The 18478-nt window shown below is 37.0% G+C and overlaps 1 protein-coding gene across 1 annotated transcript in view; it reads right to left on the reverse strand.

The window, feature by feature from the left end:
• TTC29 (tetratricopeptide repeat domain 29) overlaps nt 1–18478 on the reverse strand; it is a 332216-nt gene that overhangs the window by 312868 nt on the left and 870 nt on the right. The window contains exons 2-3 of the mRNA XM_010843700.1: nt 10985–11082; nt 9086–9169 (exon numbers count right to left, since the gene is read on the reverse strand). Coding sequence (XP_010842002.1) covers nt 9086–9169; nt 10985–11076 — 176 coding nt within the window. The 5' untranslated portion in view covers nt 11077–11082. The remainder of the gene's footprint in view (nt 1–9085; nt 9170–10984; nt 11083–18478) is intronic.

The following is an 18478-nucleotide window of genomic DNA, read 5'->3' on the forward strand; positions in this document are numbered from 1 at the left end:
AGGCTTCAGCAATACATGAACCGTGAACTTCCTGATGTTCAAGCTGGTTTTAGAAAAGGCAGAGGAACCAGAAATCAAATTGCCAACATCTGCTGGATCATGGAAAAAGCAAGAGAGTTCCAGAAAAACATCTATTTCTGCTTTATTGACTATGCCAAAGCCTTTGACTGTGTGGATCACAATAAAATTCTGAAAGAGATGGAAATACCAGACCACCTTACCTGCCTCCTGAGAAACCTGTATGCAGGTTAAAATGCAACACTTAGAACTAACTGGTCATGGCACAACGGACTGGTTCAAAATTGGGAAAGGAGTACGTCAAGGCTGTATATTGTCACCCTGTTTATTTAACTTACATGCAGCATACATCATGTGAAATGCTGGGCTGGATGAATCACAAGCTGGAATCAAGACTTCTGGGAAAAATATCAATAACCTCAGATATGCAAATGATACCACTCTAATGGAAGAAGGTAAAGAGGAACTAAAGGACCTCTTGTTGAAGGTGAAAGAGCTGGCTTAAAACTCAACATTCAAAAAACTAAGATCATGGCATCCAGTCCCGTCACCTTGTGGCAAATAGATAGGGAAAAAATGGAAATAGTGACAGACTATTTTCTTTAGCTCCAAAATCACTGTGGATGGTGACTGCCGCCATGAAATTAAAACACACTTGCTCCTTTGAAGAAAAGCCATGACAAAGCTAGACAGCATATTCAAAATCAGAGACATCATTTTGCTGATAAAGATCCATATAGTCAAAGCTATGGTTTTTCTAGTAGTCACGTATGGATGTGAGAGTTGGACCATAAAGAAAGCTGAGCACTGAATTGATGCTTTTGAACTATGGTGTTGGAGAAGACTCTTGAGAGACCCCTGGACTGAAAGAAGATCAAACTAGTCAACCCTAAAGGAAATCCACCATGAATATTCATTGGAAGGACTGATGCTGAAGCTGAAGTTCCAATACTTTGGTCACCTGATGTGTAGAGCTGACTCATTGGAAAAGACCCTGATGCTGGGAAAGATTCAGAGCAGGAGGAGAAGGGGACGACAGAGGATGAGATGGTTGGATGGCATCATCAACTCTATGGACATGAATTTGAGCAAACTCAGGGTGATGGTAAAGGACAGGGAAGCCTGGAATGCTGCAGTTTGTGGGGTCACAAAGAATCAGACACAACTAAGTGTCTGAATGACAACAACAATGCATTGTGGGAGTCGTAGGAGAAGAGGACAGAGGGTGGGTAGATAGATTCTTTTCAAAAAAATGATAAAAATTTCCCAAGTTCGATAAATGTCATGAATATAAATAGTTGAGAAGTTCAATAAACTCTATGTGGGAAAATTCAAAGAGATCCACACTGAAACACATACCATCAAACTCCCAAAGGCAAACTGTCAATCTTTAAAGTGGCAACAGAGGAGCAACTCATTAGATATACAGGATCATCAATAAGTTTTTAAGCAGATTTCTCACTAGAAACTTTGGAAGCCAGGAAGGAGGGTCTAAAATGTCCAAAATGCTAAAAGAAAAAAATTGTCAACCAGTAATTCTACATTTGGCCAAACTGTACTTCTCAAGTGAGGGAGAAATTAAGAATGTTCCCAGATAAACCAAAACTGAGGAACTTTATTTTTATTGGACCTGCCCTTCAAGAAATGCTAAAAGCAGTCCTGCAGACTGAAATAAAAGGACAATAGACAGTAATGTGAAATCACATAAAGAAATAAAGGTCTCAGTAAAGATAGACATATGGTCAATTATGTAAGTTAGTATTTTTGTAATATTAATAATAGTTGGTAACTTCACATTCTGTTTTTTTACATAATTTAAGAGACTAATGAACTTACACAAATAATTATTCTAAGAGTTAGTATTATTGTAACTTTGATATATAACTCCACATTTTGTTTTGTACGTAATTTAGGATACAGCATTAAAAAACAATGTATTAATATGTGTGGGAGCAAGGGGTATCTGAGAAACTTCCCCTCAGTTTTGCTGTGAACCAAAAACTCTAAAATCTAAAGTCTTTCTATAACAAAATGATCGGTTTATGTCATTGGAACACATAAACATCGCTCATTGTTGGTAAGAATGAAAAATTGTATAGCCATTGTGGTGGCAGAATGGTGGTTCTCAAAAAATTTTAAATAGAGTTACCAAATTTATTTAGCAATTCTACGTTTGAGTATATACAGAGAAGAATTGAGAGCAGGGTCTTAAAGAGATATTTGTCTACGCATGTTCACATTAAGCTTATTCATAATAGGAAAAACACTAAGCAAGCCAAGTGCCATTGACAGATGAATGGATAACCAAATTATGGTATAAACATACAGTGGAATACTATTCAGCCTTAAAAAAGGAAGGAAATTGTTACAAATACTACAACATGGAAGAACCCTGAGGACTCTACAAGCCCTAGGAAAGTATACAAGCATTTGTGAGTCCATAGCCTGACTTTACTTTAAGCACTGAGAAGATGACACCATTTATTACAACATCTCCATTTTCCAACACAGAAAACAGAACAGGGTACGGATATGAGTCAGGGGGATGATTTTGATAGAACTGAAGCAAGATGAACATAACAGAGAATGGAACAGAGTCAAATTAGTTTCAGATATTCCCATGCAAGTTTTTCTTAATATGGACAGAACACAACATCAGAGACAAAGCTCACATAGTAAAATCATCTGGCTTCCTAAATTACATATGATGTGCCTGGGTCATTGTTGACCCCACTTTGATTTCAACTGATTCAACCTCTGTGGTACCTGGGTGCTTATCCCCTTTTATCACTTTGTTCTTCATTATTAAATCTCCCAAGTGATTTCTAAATACAGCAATATTATGCACTTCCAGGTTTATGAGCTATTGTAGGAAGAGTCACATTCTTTGACTATATTCTACACATAATTCAAAGCAATCTTATTATAGTAACAATAAGTTTAAGCAGTTTATAGACATTTTAGAAAACTGTACAGTTTAATAAGCTATGCAAATTATGTTGTTTAGTACAGCATAAAAAATTTCTGAAAAGTTGAAATTAAAAACATTTTCCCTACTTGGTTAGCACTACTGTGTTTGAAATGTATCTCTTACTAAAAACTGTCTTCTAAACATGATGAAAATGATACCTAGTACAAAATAAAATATGTAACTATAAACATTTAAAGAAAAAAGGTAAATTAATATTGCTACCTAAATCTACAAAAATAAGTGTAGATTTAGGTAATGTTTACATTAATGAATGTTTTAAAAGCCAAAGAAAAATGATAGACAGCAGTTAAAGAAAGTGAAACTGTCTACATGTGTTTGATATACAGGATCTCTTTTTAACTCTCCTAAGAATTTTCTGTTATTATTACAGTCTCCCAATAGTTGTGGAAATCAAAGATTAGTGAAGTCAGGTGACCTGCAACAAATTCCACAGGTTTTAAGCAGCAAAGCCAAATTTCCAGCTGAGGAAGAACTCTCCCCTAATAGCTAGAATTTTAATGTCATGATTCCCATGATTCCTATGCTTTTCTCTTATAAAGCTTTTTTAAGTCTACTTAAAGCTGTTAAGTTTAAACACCATATGTGAAAATTAACATTTTAAAGCAAACTTTTAAAGGACATAAAGACATAAATGCTTAAGATATTGGCATTTCTCTGTTTTGTTGACATTTAAAATCTTTCCTTTTTATTTACTTAGATTTGGTTTTGGTGTAAACTTGAGATCCCTTTTGCATCCAGCAAACAATTTTTAAAAGTTCCATTCCTCTGCATTCTTTTATATTCCCAAACTGTAAACTTCATTGATATCAATATTCTTTTTCAAAAAATTATGGTCAAAAATTTTTTTCTTTCCTAGTTTCACATCTTAGAGATTGCTGTGGAAAACAGTACCAGATTGTAAATAAGTAAATAAATAAAAATAAAAAGGAATGGCATCTCTCTTCCATTCCCATCTGTGTTCTCTGCTATTGCTTATTTTGTTTATATTCAGGAGAAAGTAAGGATTAATTGTCTCTCCACTTAAGAACACCAAAATCCTGTCTCTTTTTCTTATATCAGGAAGATCTTTTTTTGAAATTTCGTTTTTAATTGGAGGACAACTGTTTTACAGTGTCGTGCTGGTTTCTGCCTTACAACAACATGAATCAGCAATGAGTATGCAAAGGAAGAAAATATTAAAATCTAATTTGCTTCTGAGAAGGAAAGTGGGTCATTGTCCTTTCCTTCTCTCTTCTGCCTATTCCTGTTAGTCATGTAGCCATTTATTTGGCAACTGGAATCTTCAGAAAGTTGAATTGTCAAAACTCTGTATGAATTTATCACTTTAAAAAGAGGAGCAAAGTGTTTTGAAGAAAAAACAAAATATCACAAAATTATTTAAAAGTAAACAAGATAAATGAAGCAGAGGAAGAGCTCACCTAAAGGGCCTAAATTCCCCTAATATTATCTTGAAATATTATATTCTGAATAAACACCTTCACCATATTATAGATATTCTAAGAGCCTGACCATATTGCCAAGCCAAATGCTAAATTTGCTGACAACAAGGATAAAAGTGAAAGTTTCAGTCGCTCAGTCATGTCCAACTCTGCAATCCCATGGCTCCTCTGTCCATGGGATCTTCCAGGCAAGGATACTGGAGTGAGTAGCCATTTGCTTCTCCAGGGGATCCTCCCAATCCAGGGGTCGGACCCTGGTCTCTTGCATTACAGGCAGATTCTTTACTATCTGAGGCACATGGGAAGCCCCATAACAGTTATGTCTGTCATTTATAAAAGCACTTTTGGAAGACAGTTTTGAAATATTTTCAAGATGAAAATCTAAGACTGACAAATACTAGTTTACCTTAACTGAGTAGTGAGTCGCGCAGTCGTGTCCGACTCTTTGTGACCCAATGGACTATACAGTCCATGGAATTCTCCAGGCCAGAATACTGGAGTGGGTAGCCTTTCCCTTCTCCAGGACCTTAACTGAGCAAGTAAGGTACAATTCAAAGGCAGGATAGAAAGGTTGTGTTGACCAAGTGACACTCAGTAACTGGTGATGCTGAAAGATATTCTCAAAGAAGAAAATATCTTAGAGATGCACACAATTTTGAACTAAATCTATTCTTCTGTATAATAGAATTTGATATCTGAACAGAAAATAATATTGAGCAGACTAACATTCTCTGTCCCTTGATAATTTTGCTTATTTGTATCCTCATATACATAGCTAAAGCTGTAAAAACTGCCCCCAAGAAAATTTTATTTGAATCTATAAATGACACTTTTATTATTTAGCTACTCAAAGCAATTATGATAATAAGTGGTACTTTAAGTATCACTTAAATAATGTACTCTGATAATACAGAATAAAAAAGCACATAATACAGAAATACAACATAATCTTTAGTTGTTAAAGATCAGTCAAATACTATCAATGAACTATTCAACCACTTATTTAAGAAAATCAAAATATCATTATTAGGCATAGCAATAATCTGGTCAATTAAGAAGTATTAAGGACTACTATACTAGAATTCCTTCTGTAAATGTAGATGATAAAAATCTCAGAAGCCCTTTGCCTTTGAACCATTTTACCTAACCCAAAGTAAAATGATTCCCCATCAGTTGGGTTTGGCCATTCCAGTAACAACTACTTTAGCCTGTCCTGCTCAATTATTCATTTAAATTTTATACTCTTACTTGTAAACATAATACACTTTTGAGGAATTAAACTTCCTCAATACAACAGTGAAGCTGCTACCTACAGTGCTGAACTAAAACTGCTGTAATCAAAGAATATCATAGCATAATACCTATTTCATGGTGTTAGTAATCCAACAGTTATTCTTCACCCATTTATTAATTTAACATTTAGCTATAGAGCTCTGCCTGTGGTCAAACAGTCTGGAGGAAAACCATAGAACATGGCATCCTGGAAGCTACAAGCACAGAATGTTCAAAGAGAGAGAACTCAACTCTCAAATAGTGTGAAGACATCAAGAAAGATAAGGACAGACACATGACCACTGGTTGTGATTTAAAAGGAGGATACTGATCACAATAAACAGATTTCAGTGAGTTCTAGGTCTGGAAATCTATTTAGAGTCAATTTCAGTTGGTCTCAGAATGGGATATAGAAATATGGAAATAGTGCTCCCAGTTACTGTGAGGGGTAGAGAAAAATGGGGTGGAATACGGAAGAGGATAAGAAGTCAAGGTAAATACTAGAGTGGATATGAATGCTGATGAGACTGAATCAGTGCAGAAGAAGAAATTGATGATGTAGCAATTAAACATGTTTAACTGCTGGAGAAAGTCTTGGAAAAAGTAAGAGGGGATGGCACCTGCAGTACAAATATAGACATAATCCTTAGACAAGAACAGGAACTTTCCAACCCATTGCAATAGGAGGGACACGGAGTGTGAGTTTATGTATCAGTACCAATAGTTTGGTAAATTTTAGAGTAGACAGTGAAGGGTTATTCTGGGACTAGACAAAAAACACATCCACATTACAGGATATCAAAGCTAATGGACATGAATTATGTAAGTATACATTTCTATTATCATCTTAGGGAATAAGGCAGTCTAGAGAGGCATTTGAGGATATATCTTAGATATTGCTTTGCTTGATTGAAAATCTGATTCATCCATTTCTCCCCATTATGTCCTTGTATAGTGAGGACCTGTGACTCACCAGTTTGTTCATTATACAATGCTAACAGATAAGGAGCCAAACTTGGAATATGTCTTCTTTGGCAAGTTTTATCCAACATCTTAGTTTTCTCTGATTTTTTTCCAGACCTCTAGGCTACGTCTCACAGTATAATCAGTATTCATTCATTGCATATTTATTCCCTACTTGTACTGTCTCAAATAGAGATACAGATGAGACCAAATATTTTACAATAAAATAACAGTTTCTCGCTCTGTGAAAATCCTAGTATTAGATATAAAGTAGGCACTTAATAAATGCTTCCTGCATTTATCTTTCATCTTTTTAGAGTAGAATGGCTGATTAAAAGTTGTATGCAGAAATTGCTTGGAATATGCATAATTCTTCATGGCATCTGTTGGGTATTGCTGGGAGATGCTGAAATCAATTTTGTCCTTTACATGCTATTCAATTAGTTTGTTTAGGGCGAAGTCTAGAATGTGTATCAGTCAGAAGCATAATAGTGAGTCAAGTACAAGAACTTTCTAATAAGATTTGTACCCACTATCTTAGGGAAAGAGCTCTGATCTAAAAAAGTATTCAAGTATAGGTAGGTTTAAGTAGAATTCAATGTTAAAGATTCAGAACTACCCAGTGCTACTTGTTTTGTGTAGAGCAAAGAATCTACCTGCAATGCAGGAGACCCAGGTTCAATCCCTGCGTCTGGAAGATCCCCTGGAGAAGGGAATGGCTATCCACTCCAGTATTCTTGCCTGGCAAATCCCATGGACAGAGGAGCCTGGCAGGCTGCAGTCCATGGGGTTACAGAGTTGGACATGACTGAGTAACTAACAATTTCACTTTTACTTCTTTAGTGAAAAAAATATTTGTAAGAGGACACTCTTCTGGACTGTTTTAGAATAATGTTTTATTCAGTGCAGACTGAAAGCAAATTTTAAGTATAAAGGTGTCTAGTTTGTCAAATAAGTGAAGCCTAAGTTTAACTCCAAATTTAATTCCTAATTCTTAAGTGAATTATAGCTAGTCATTATATTTATTTTTTTAGATATCCCATATTTAAATCAAAATGAAAATATCACTCACATATATTTTTCTTTTAAGAAGGAACACACCATCAGACTATATTGACCTTTAATTTTATCCAACAGGTTACTTCACTTTCACTTTTCACTTTCATGCATTGGAGAAGGAAATGGCAACCCACTCCAGTGTTCTTGCCTGGAGAATCCCAGGGACAGGAGAGCCTGGTGGGCTGCCGTCTATGGGGTAGCACAGAGTCGGACACGACTGAAGTGACTTAGCAGCAGCAGCAGCAGCAGAAGCAACAGGTTACCATGGAAACTTAATGAATTAGCAACTAGAATAGCATTTAAAAACCAAAGGTCCCAGATATTACATTTGGCAGTCAATAGAACTCCAAGGAAGACAGTGATTATATTTACTGTAAATTTTGTCACTCTATAAAATAAAGTGGCTATGGATAGAATGAACTATTCCATTTTTCCAGCTATAAGCATATTTGACAATTATCTAATGAAATGTATCAAGAGACTTAGAATTTTAAACTGTATGAAAACCTACACCAAAACCATCAATAGGAATACTTCTTCAATGGAATCCCATAGCACTAGATAATATACATAGAGAAACTCTTTTAAAAGCATTTGTTGTATAAAATATTTTAATATTTTAGCCATTTAATAAATTCCTTAAGATACATATGCATATATAAGATTTCTATTTGTCAATACTTACATTTAAAAATCTGATAATAACAGAGTCAACACATCTATAGGTAAGAAATATTAAACCTGTTTAGCTATTATTCTAGGTTTCTATTTATTTCTCACTAATTTACATGGATTTTTATACTATTTTTACTCAGATCACATATTAGCTTCTAATTAGCAGTAAAATGGCAAAGTTTACATTGTTCATTAAAAAAATACATGGAATTATTTTTAAATTAACCAATAAACTATGATCCATTATTTCTTTTTGTAGGTTTTTGATGGGAGACAAAATATACATTAGTCAGGGATTTCTTTTTAATCACCAGGAAAAAAGATAACACAACTCTTTCTCTTAAAGCATTTTTCCCCCTTGGAGGCAATATACCCTAAAATGGAAGCTATTAAGCAATCAATGACACAGACTTAACTAAAATATTGCAAATACGATAGTATAATACCTTAGTAAATACGAGAATTTTGAAAGTCATAAAATTAAAGATTTTTTTGATGTGTATAAGATCAATAGACGTGACTTATCACTATTTAATACGAGCTTTAATTTTTAAATGCCATGTTCCAGCGAAAAAATGAACTGCACAGGAAAATTGAAATTTCAACAAATAATCAAGACAAAAAAACAAACTTTATATTAAAGTACCTTTAAGAGGTATATACTTACGCAGCAACCTCCTCTTTTGACAATCCTTTGAAATTCACCTCCAAATAATGATCTATGTCATCTTTTTCTTTGATCAGTTCAGACCTAAATGAAATGGAAAGAAATAATAAAGAACTGCCTTATCGAGGTGAAAAGCTACCAAACATAAAATGCCACCAGGAGAACAGGAATATTCAGGGTATAATATCTTAGATAATAAATGTTCTGCAAGAGCTACAGTTAGGCTCTTCATTGATAATTTCAAATTTTTAACTTTCTTGAATGGAAAAAGGGAAGAATACTGAACTCAGTGTGTAAACAAATAAAACATCAACACACTAAAATAGTCTACATTCTTAAATAAATGGGGTTTTCTCCTCAAAACTTTTAAGATCTTCCATTTTACTTATGTTCTCTCACAACCTTCCAGCTACAGAAGTCAGATTGTGTTCAGCACAGTATCGTGAACTAAAAAACTCCTATTTGATACAAATGTGTTGAATTTATTCATTGAAAACATAGAATTTTGCTCTGACATTCTGTTCGAGTGGTTTTTAAAAATCACACATAAAACTCAAATTACTATTAAAAGTTCAAGCTGAAAGTGATTTTAAGAAGACTTTAATGAGAAATATATTACACATGTAATATACTCATTCTTCATACCCCTTGCACCTTTAAGAATAAGCAGACTATTAACATATCATACAACTGAAGTACAGGATACACAAGTATCTCTTTTTATTCAGAAGCTAATGGAGAATGTTGATTAAAAAATTTGCCTTAAATGGTTATGATAAAAATGTTTTTTTTTAATAAAAAGAATTCAAAGATTTTTTTCTTTAAAACCTGTCTTATCCTAGGGATGTGACACTGAGTTACGGTTTTGTTCATGTTGAAAAGAAAACGTAAACTCAGTTATTACAAAATGACAGGAAGAAGAAGCTAGCTTTTTCAGATTTTGCAAATATTTCACATTGCCCAAAAGGAAGATGGAAAATAAGAATGTATATACTGAAGTTATGCCTCTATCAAAACTGTTGCTTTTCAAATTATTTGAAAGTAAACTTATAATTTTCTGCAATTCTATTTTACAGTTTCTACAAATTTAGCTGAACGTATTATTTTGGTTCAGGGGCTTTGGTCTCTGCCAGAAATACCAAAAATGAGGTATGGTCCTTCTTCGAACAAAGCAGTCTCATAATACTTTGATCATTATGCCTTGTAGGAATTGAAAGGCATGCATAAAAAGATAATCAAACCTACATATGCAAATTATTTATGTTGATAAATAATATGTGCATAATTAAAAATCAATAAAACTAGAAGTGGAAACTTCTAAGTAACACAGTCTTAATTAATATGCATAGTTACAATAAAAAAACATCAAGTTCCTGCCCTGCAGGTTTTCGGCCCGAGAGGAAAACTCCCTGAATTCAGCAGTCATTCACAGGCAGAGGAGGTCTGATGTATTTTCAAGCTCTAGGATCATTTCAGGCGCTAAATCATGCCCACTAGTTTACCCTAGGAGTAAGACTGTGTCTTCCTTCCTCCAAAACAGAAATCAGGATCGGGACCTTGTGGTTTAGATGCTATACAACTTTCACGCCTAGAGCTTCTGCTTTCAATTTTTCCACACATATTTCAAAAAGGAAATGTATTTCCAAAGCTTTGCAGGAACCACAATATAATGGCAGTAGGAAATAAAATGACCAAATGAGCACTTGCCTGCTAAATAAATATATTCTTAATCTTTGAATAAGATTTATCAATCTTTCTGAAACAGCAAATTTGAATATTCTGAATATAGAAATGTACTTTTGTCTTTAAACAATTTTTATTGTTGAGATATGTTACTGACATTTTTTACTGCAAGAAATTTCTCCTGTAGGGAAAAAAAAGAAAGCCAGGGACACATACCTTGGTTTTGTTCTTGGTGAGCACGGCAGCTTCTGTCTAGCCAAGGCCGTAAGCTTTGGGCGTGTCATGGGCAGCGGGGGCAGGGTAGTCATTTTGGACTGCCAAAAAAAATAAATAAACAGAAACGGTATTTAAACAGTAAATCATTCAAAGAATCTTTTAAGACATTATTAGAGATCTAGTCAGTCATCTAAGCTGAGAATGCCTCTGCATGTAGATCTTTAGCTCTGTTATTCAGGCATGAAGCTCAGTGAGTGAATTCTGCAGGTGGCTTCTCTCATTATTTTTCTTACTATCTGCCTTTTGGCCAATTTACTACGTGTCTGCATCTCCACCACAAAGTAGAGAAGAGAAAATCTGATAAATGTGTTGAAGATTCAGACAACTAGGAGCTTTGGTATGGGTTTTGTCAGTAGAGCTGGTTGCAATTAAAAAGTGAAGATTTTTAGGGCAGCTATGTATTTCAAACACTCATGCTTTGCTCTCCTGTTACAAACAATAAAAATTGTTCATACTTTGCTGTTTTCTAAAAACTTTCTCACAAATAAAGGCTTTCCCTTAGAAGTGCTAAATGCTAAGAACAATTCTCAACAAGGAGACAGCTGGGCATATATCGGGAAAAGATGAAAACTCTAAATCAAAAAGAAACATATGCAATAATGTTTGCTGCTGCTGCTGCTAAGTCGCTTCAGTCGTGTCCGACTCTGTGCGACCCCATAGACGGCAGCCCACCAGGTGCCCCCGTCCCTGGGATTCTCCAGGCAAGAACACTGGAGTGGGTTGCCATTTCCTTCTCCAATGCATGAAAGTGAAAAGTGAAAAGTGAAAGTGAAGTCGCTCAGTCGTGTCTGACTCTTAGCGACCCCATAGACTGCAGCCCCCCAGGCTCCTCCGTCCATGGGATTTTCCAGGCAAGAGTGCTGGAGTGGGGTGCCATTGCCTTCTGTTTGCAGCAACACTATTTATAATGACTAAGATGTAGAAGCAAACTAAATGCCTATTGAGCAAAGAATGGATAAAAAAGAAATGGATAAAGAAGATAATATTCCATGCACAATGGAATATTACCCAATCATAGAAAAGAATGAAATAATGCCATTTACAGCAACAATGGATGGACCTAGAGATTATCGTACTAAGTGAATAAGTCAGACAGAGAAAGACAAATATCATATGATATCACTTATATGTGATATATGTGGAATGTGGAATCTGTATATGTGGAATCTTTTAAAAAACTATACAAATTACCTTATTTACAAAATAGAAACAGACTCACAGATGTAGTAAACAAACTTATGATTACCAAAAGGGAAAGGGGGGAGGAATAAATTAGAAATTTGGAATTAACAAATACACATTACTACATATAAAATAAATAACAGAATCTACTGTGTAGCACAAGGAACCATATTCAATATCTTGTAATTACATATACTGGAAAATAATTTGAAAAAGAGTATACATATATTATATGTATACAGGGGCTTCCTTGGTGGCTCAGACGGTAAAGTGTCTGCCTGTAATATGGGAGGCCCAGGTTCAATCCCCAGGTTGGGAAGATCCCCTGGAGAAGGAAATGGCAACCCATTCTAGTACTCTTGCCTGGAAAATCCCATGGACAGAGGAGCCTGGTAGGCTACAGTCCATGGCGTTGCTAAGAGTCGAACACAACTGAGCGACTTCACTTCACCTCATACATATATTCAGATATATATAACTGATCAAAACTTTGCTATATGCTTGAAACATTGTAAATCAACTATACTTCAATTTAAAAGTGTAGTGGTTTAAAAAAGATTGCTTAAAACAACAATCAATGTATTACCTTTCATTTTATGTGGGTCAGGAGTTAGGAGAAGGCACAGTGGGGATAGCTTTTTCCTACTCCATTTTGACTGGGGCCTCTGCTGAGAAGACTCAGAAGTTTAGGGGTAACTCAGTGGTGGGAAACAGGAAATACCTATAAGGTCTTCACTCATATATCTGGTGGTGAATGCTATTAGCTGGGACCTCAGCTGGGGCTATCTCTCAGAACACATACATGTGACCTCCTCATGTGGCTTGGGCTTCCTCTTAGCCTGGCAGCCTCATACTTCTTAAGTGGTTGATCAGGGCTAGAAAGGCAAGTACCCAAAGAAAAGCCAAGTGGACGCTGTATTCCCAGGGTCTGGCTTTGGAAGTCACATAGCATGACTTCCATTGTGAAAATAGGCTGCCTAGATTTAAGGCTAATGAAATAGACTCACCCACTGAGGGGAAAGCATTGAAGTCACATTGTAAGAGGAAGATGCGGGATGGATGGCTATCTTTGGGAAGTGCAATATGCCACAGTGGAGAAAGTAAGTGAGCCATAATGAAGGTAGATCTATAAAATCAAGTTATGTAAATCTTACTCCAAAAAGGAAGAAGTGTGGGCGTGATGCTGATGGACTTATAGTGGAAAATTGTCGCCATGTTACAAGCACTTTCAGATACAAAAGAACGCACCTTCTCCTGTTGGAGAGGCATTCAGAAGACCACAGCCTCTTGATTCTACCACCACTATCTCCACAAGTTTTGACCTCTACCATTTGACTTCTACATCTACCATTATGGGTCACATACCCATAAGCAAGGCTCATTTCAGGTTCTAAATCACTTCCTCCAGTATTTGTTATCTGTGTGACCTAGGGTAAATCACCATCAATCTGGGCCTTAATCAACAAATATGCATTAAGCTACTACTTCGTGCCAGGTACTATTTTAGGTACTGAAGATGAGGCAGTGAACAAAAAGACAAAAATCTCTAACCTCACAGAATCTATATGATAGGGTCAGTATGGTGGGGAAACAGACAATACACAAACAAGCAAAAATAACACAGAAGATCAGATGATGATGGGATCTATAGCTGAAAATCAAGCAGGGAACTAAAAAGGACCCAGTGTTCACCAGTAGCCAGGGATGAGTAGCAGCAGAAAAATATGACATCAGAGAAGTTAAGGAGAAATTTGGTGGTGTTCTGATGATATGGGGTCTTGAAGATTACCATAAAAAACTAGGACTTTTACGCTGATTGGAGGCTTTGAGCCCAGGAGTGACAGTTTGACTTCTACCCTGAGAGGATGACTCTGGCATGCCTTTTGGACTTGGACTGCAGGGGGCAGAAAGGAAGACATGGAGACCAGCTGGAGGTTGCTATGAAATCTGGATGACAGAGGATGGTGGTTTAGGTAGAGGTGAAGAGAGAGATGTGGTCAGACTCAAGGTAGGACTGCCTGTGGCCTACAGAGACAAGATATTCCTCTAGAGCTGTGTACAAAGCCATGGCAAGATGGAGGCTGGAAAAGCAATGAGATTTGAGGAAAAGTCTTTTGAAATTCAGTGTGGAAATAGGCAGTCTAGTGTTTCTGAAAAAAAAAAAATACCTTGGCCTGAAAATAATTATTTGCATAATAAAGAGAAAATTCTAATGGAGATAAGTGTCATGTTTTAGATATAATGCGTGTGTGTGTGTGCTCAGTCACGTCTGACTTTTTGTGACCCTTTGGACTGTAGCCTGCCAGTCTCCTCTGTCCATGGGGTTCTCCAGGCAAGAATACTGGGGTGGATTGTCATTTCCTCCTCCAAGGGATCTTCTTGACCCAGGGATCAAACCCACATCTTCTGTGTCTCCTGCACTGCAAGTGATTCTTTACCACTGAGCCATGGGGAAAGTCTATAGAATCCTAATATTGCCCAGATTATTAGTGTATGACATGATCCTTGAAACATAAGGTCTACTTATTTTTATACAGTTATAGTTTTAAAGCACTCAGTCTAAATAGCAAATGTCAGTCATCTCCTCCAAAACAAACATTTAAGAAACATAATGTATTATATGCCATAACTTCGTAAGAAAGTTACTTAACTTTTTTGTATATAAAAATTTGTATTTTTCTGATCAGATGTTATATCAACTTGTTGAGTTAACTGGATAAACAGAACTTACTAAATGACAATACTGTATAGAACATGTAGTGAGAAGTTAAAGCTAAGGCAGAATTAGACCTGGTGAACAGATTTAAAGGGCAAAGGCTCCCCAATCCTACTCCTTGTGAGCCTGTTTCAGAGAAGCTGCGAAGACTCTGGATTGCAGAGTCCTCAGCTGTTATGGAACAAATCAGAGCAAATCTGGGCCATCTCAGCTCCTAACCCAGACCTGTCTGCCCCAAGGGGATTTGGAAAGGGAAAGAAAGGAAGCTTGTTCTTGATTCAGTCTGGACATTCCTTCCCTGACAAATGAAGACTCTGTTCTGACAGCCCCTATGCTTACCAAAGGCATCAGGCAAAGGTGATCTCTGCATAATCTTAGGGACCTTTGAAGGGTTTCTCAAGGAGCTTCAAAACCAGAAAAAGGTACTTGCAATTTCTTCAAACACTAGGAAGACCCAGACATGTGTACACAGTGGGACCAAATATACTTCCCAGGTGGCACCAGTAGTAAAGAACCCACCTGTCCATGCAGGAGACATAAGAGATGCAGATTCAGTCCCTGGGTTGGGAAGATCTCTTGGAGAAGCAAATGGCTACCCCCTCCAGTATTCTTGCCTGGAGAATCTTATGGACACAGGAGCCCGGTGGGCTATAGTCCATGGGGTCACAAAGAGTTGGACACGACTAAGCAACTTAGCTCGCAGAGGGACCAAACCCCAGAAACTCAGTGCCATCTCATGTATTCCAGCAAGGCGTGTATAAGCCTCCCAAGAGCTGGCCTACCAGGTTGTGATATAAAATTAATCCTCACTGATGTTTACTTGGGTTAGACCAGTTCTGCTAGAAAATACAAGCATCTAATAAAATCTTATGCACATGTTAGACGTGGAGAGGAACATGTCTTCTTTGTCACACAGATCAACTGTGATTTTTTTTTTTTTAATCTGAGTCAACGTTTCCAACCATTAAAGTTTCAGCTGCCAGTTCCTTCATTTTGCTCTCCTCTGATCTAAGAACATTAGCAGCAGGAGCACCTTTACTCTTAAATTTAGTTTAATGTAAGTATTGCAAGCCCTGCTGGCAAGCCTCAAGGCACAACTCTGAATGGGGGGTGGTCAGAGCTGAATGATAAAGTGGAAAAAAATTATTAACTGTGTGCTGGAAAAAATATCCTTCAACCATTCTATGTTGAAAGTTTAAGCTCAAGGTTAGGGTGGAATGTGACGGGCTCCCTTCGCTGCTCTAAGCCCCACATCCTCCCTAGCCTATGCCTGTTGGGAAAGGGGGATTTGTTTTTTACAACCCATACATGGCTATGTAAAGATATTTTGTTTTACATAACAGGTAGCTGTTGAACCAAATTTTATGACAGACATAATATTTGAAATGCATCAAATATGTAAAAGGATCCTGTAACATATTATTTTCCTATCTAAGTAATCACCATCTCTTTTATGTCTAATCAGTTCAGTCTTATTTCTGCTGAATGTTCTTAGAGTAGAAAATAGCTGCATTTTAGCATATAGAAGCAAACCAAAGGGAAAAAAGTGAGAAAAAATGCAAGCACACGTAGGGGCCTGTCATTCCAGGCTGAAATCATACCTGTTGAGTGAAGAAAGCCTTTTGTTCGTTGTTAATATGAACAGTATCATTTTCCTGGTGTGGACTAGAGAGTATTCCCTGCTTTCTAGTGGGCTCCATCCAGAAGGAATGGGATTAGTGCTGGGAGTGGCTGATCTAGGCCTGAAGCAGAAATGGAACCCATCATCCTTCACAATTGACACTTTATCAGGGTCCTCCTAGCTCCACACCACACATGATGGGTGCTACCTCAAGATGGGTACCTAAGGGAGAATAATGAGTGGTACTTCCCTGGCTGGTACCCAAATGAGCCTAGCCCTAGGAGGTCAGGGTGAAGCTGTCTGTTAGGGGACCCAGAGGCAGCTCCCCCAGTGCTACCAAATGGGCAGAGTACTCTAGGCACCACAGGAGCCGAGACAAAGATCAAAAGGTTGCCCTCAGCCATTCCACTGTTGGTATTCAGAGGATATTTGGTGGATTCTTTGATCTCCTGGTTGGCTCCTGTATCACAGTTACAATCTCTAAGTTTGGCCCCCACATGCAAAGACAAATGAGAATGGAGAAATACAGGATGAAAGGTTTGAGAGAGGTGGATCAGGCTGAATGTGTCCCATGGTGTGAGTTTAAGTTTCTGGCCCCCAAGTAAAATTCTTCAAAGAGTAACCCTCTTTCCCCCACAATCCCCAGAGATACCCTTATCAAGAAACACAAAGGAAGGGGAAGCCTAGAGTTGTATAGACACCGGCTACCTGGGGAGTAACTATGTTTGAGGTTGACCACTATCTCCAGAATTCAGTCACCTTGGGGGGAAAAAGCTGAAATGTGAGAAATAAAACCAATAAACACACAGCAAGCAAAAATATCATGTGTCATCAAGAGAGTTCAAAATAAATATGATTTTACTATCATCAACAAGATCATCGATAAGAATTGGAACTTTTCACATTATCACCACAAGCTCTTTTACTATGAAAGTTTAAAGAAAGCTACAGAAGAAATGTCAGTAATCTGCTCCTGAACAGAGTAAAAAAAAAATCACATAAAATAAAAAGTCAGTAAATGTTTATCCCTTGTATTTTCGGACACATTTAGCACTCTGTGAGAGGTAAATAGGTTGTAAATAAATAGAAACCACACATTTCCTGCTAACTGACATGATTGACAGTTAAATCAAAACTTAAAGCAGGAAAAGTGTTTGAAAGTGGGCCATGTTTCACTCGACTTACATTTGGAGATTACTGCTGAAGGTCTCTCCAGGTTTACAGACTTCAGCCTAAAAATTTGGAAGCAAAGAATAATAGCAAAGGAGAGAAGAGAAAAAGTTAAAAATTAGTCAACAGACTAACTGACTAACTCCCCTCACTGCTCCAAATCATGGAATAAGATTTATTCGTATCACGAAACACCAGGTATCTACTTGTCGTTATATAAACTTAAAAAAAAAAAAAAAGTATAGCTCCTATGGGAGAACCTAATCACTAATTCAATGAAAGATCAATACATCTGAAATACTATTGATATATTCTTTTGGGACTCTTTTGTGACCCCATGGTCTGTAGCCCGCCAGGCTCCACTGTCCATGGGGTTTTCCCAAAAGTCAGACACGACTTAGCGACTAAACAAGAACAAAAATCGATGTATTATATAAATGTGACATTAGGGATAATGTGATCTCTCAAACTTTGGTTATCTACCAAAACTGAGGGCATCTCAGTTCCTACCCAGTTCTAAACAGGACTAATTAATTTTTTCCACTGCCCTCAAAGGGTAAACTGGGCGGTGAGGAGAGAGCCTTTCTGTGCTCCCCCTTCTATGCATTTCTTGAAATAAATGGCGAGGGCCTTGGCTTAGTAAGCTTGCCGCTCACTGACTGAGGAAGGTCTGTATGGGTCAGAGGAGAGACTGCCTGGAAAAATAACCCGTCTTCTTCTTGGAGTCCGCCACGAATCTCGATGG

This window comes from Bison bison, unplaced genomic scaffold (assembly GCF_000754665.1).
Source record: "Bison bison bison isolate TAMUID 2011002044 unplaced genomic scaffold, Bison_UMD1.0 scf7180017864184, whole genome shotgun sequence".
Classification (NCBI taxonomy): domain Eukaryota; kingdom Metazoa; phylum Chordata; class Mammalia; order Artiodactyla; family Bovidae; genus Bison; species Bison bison.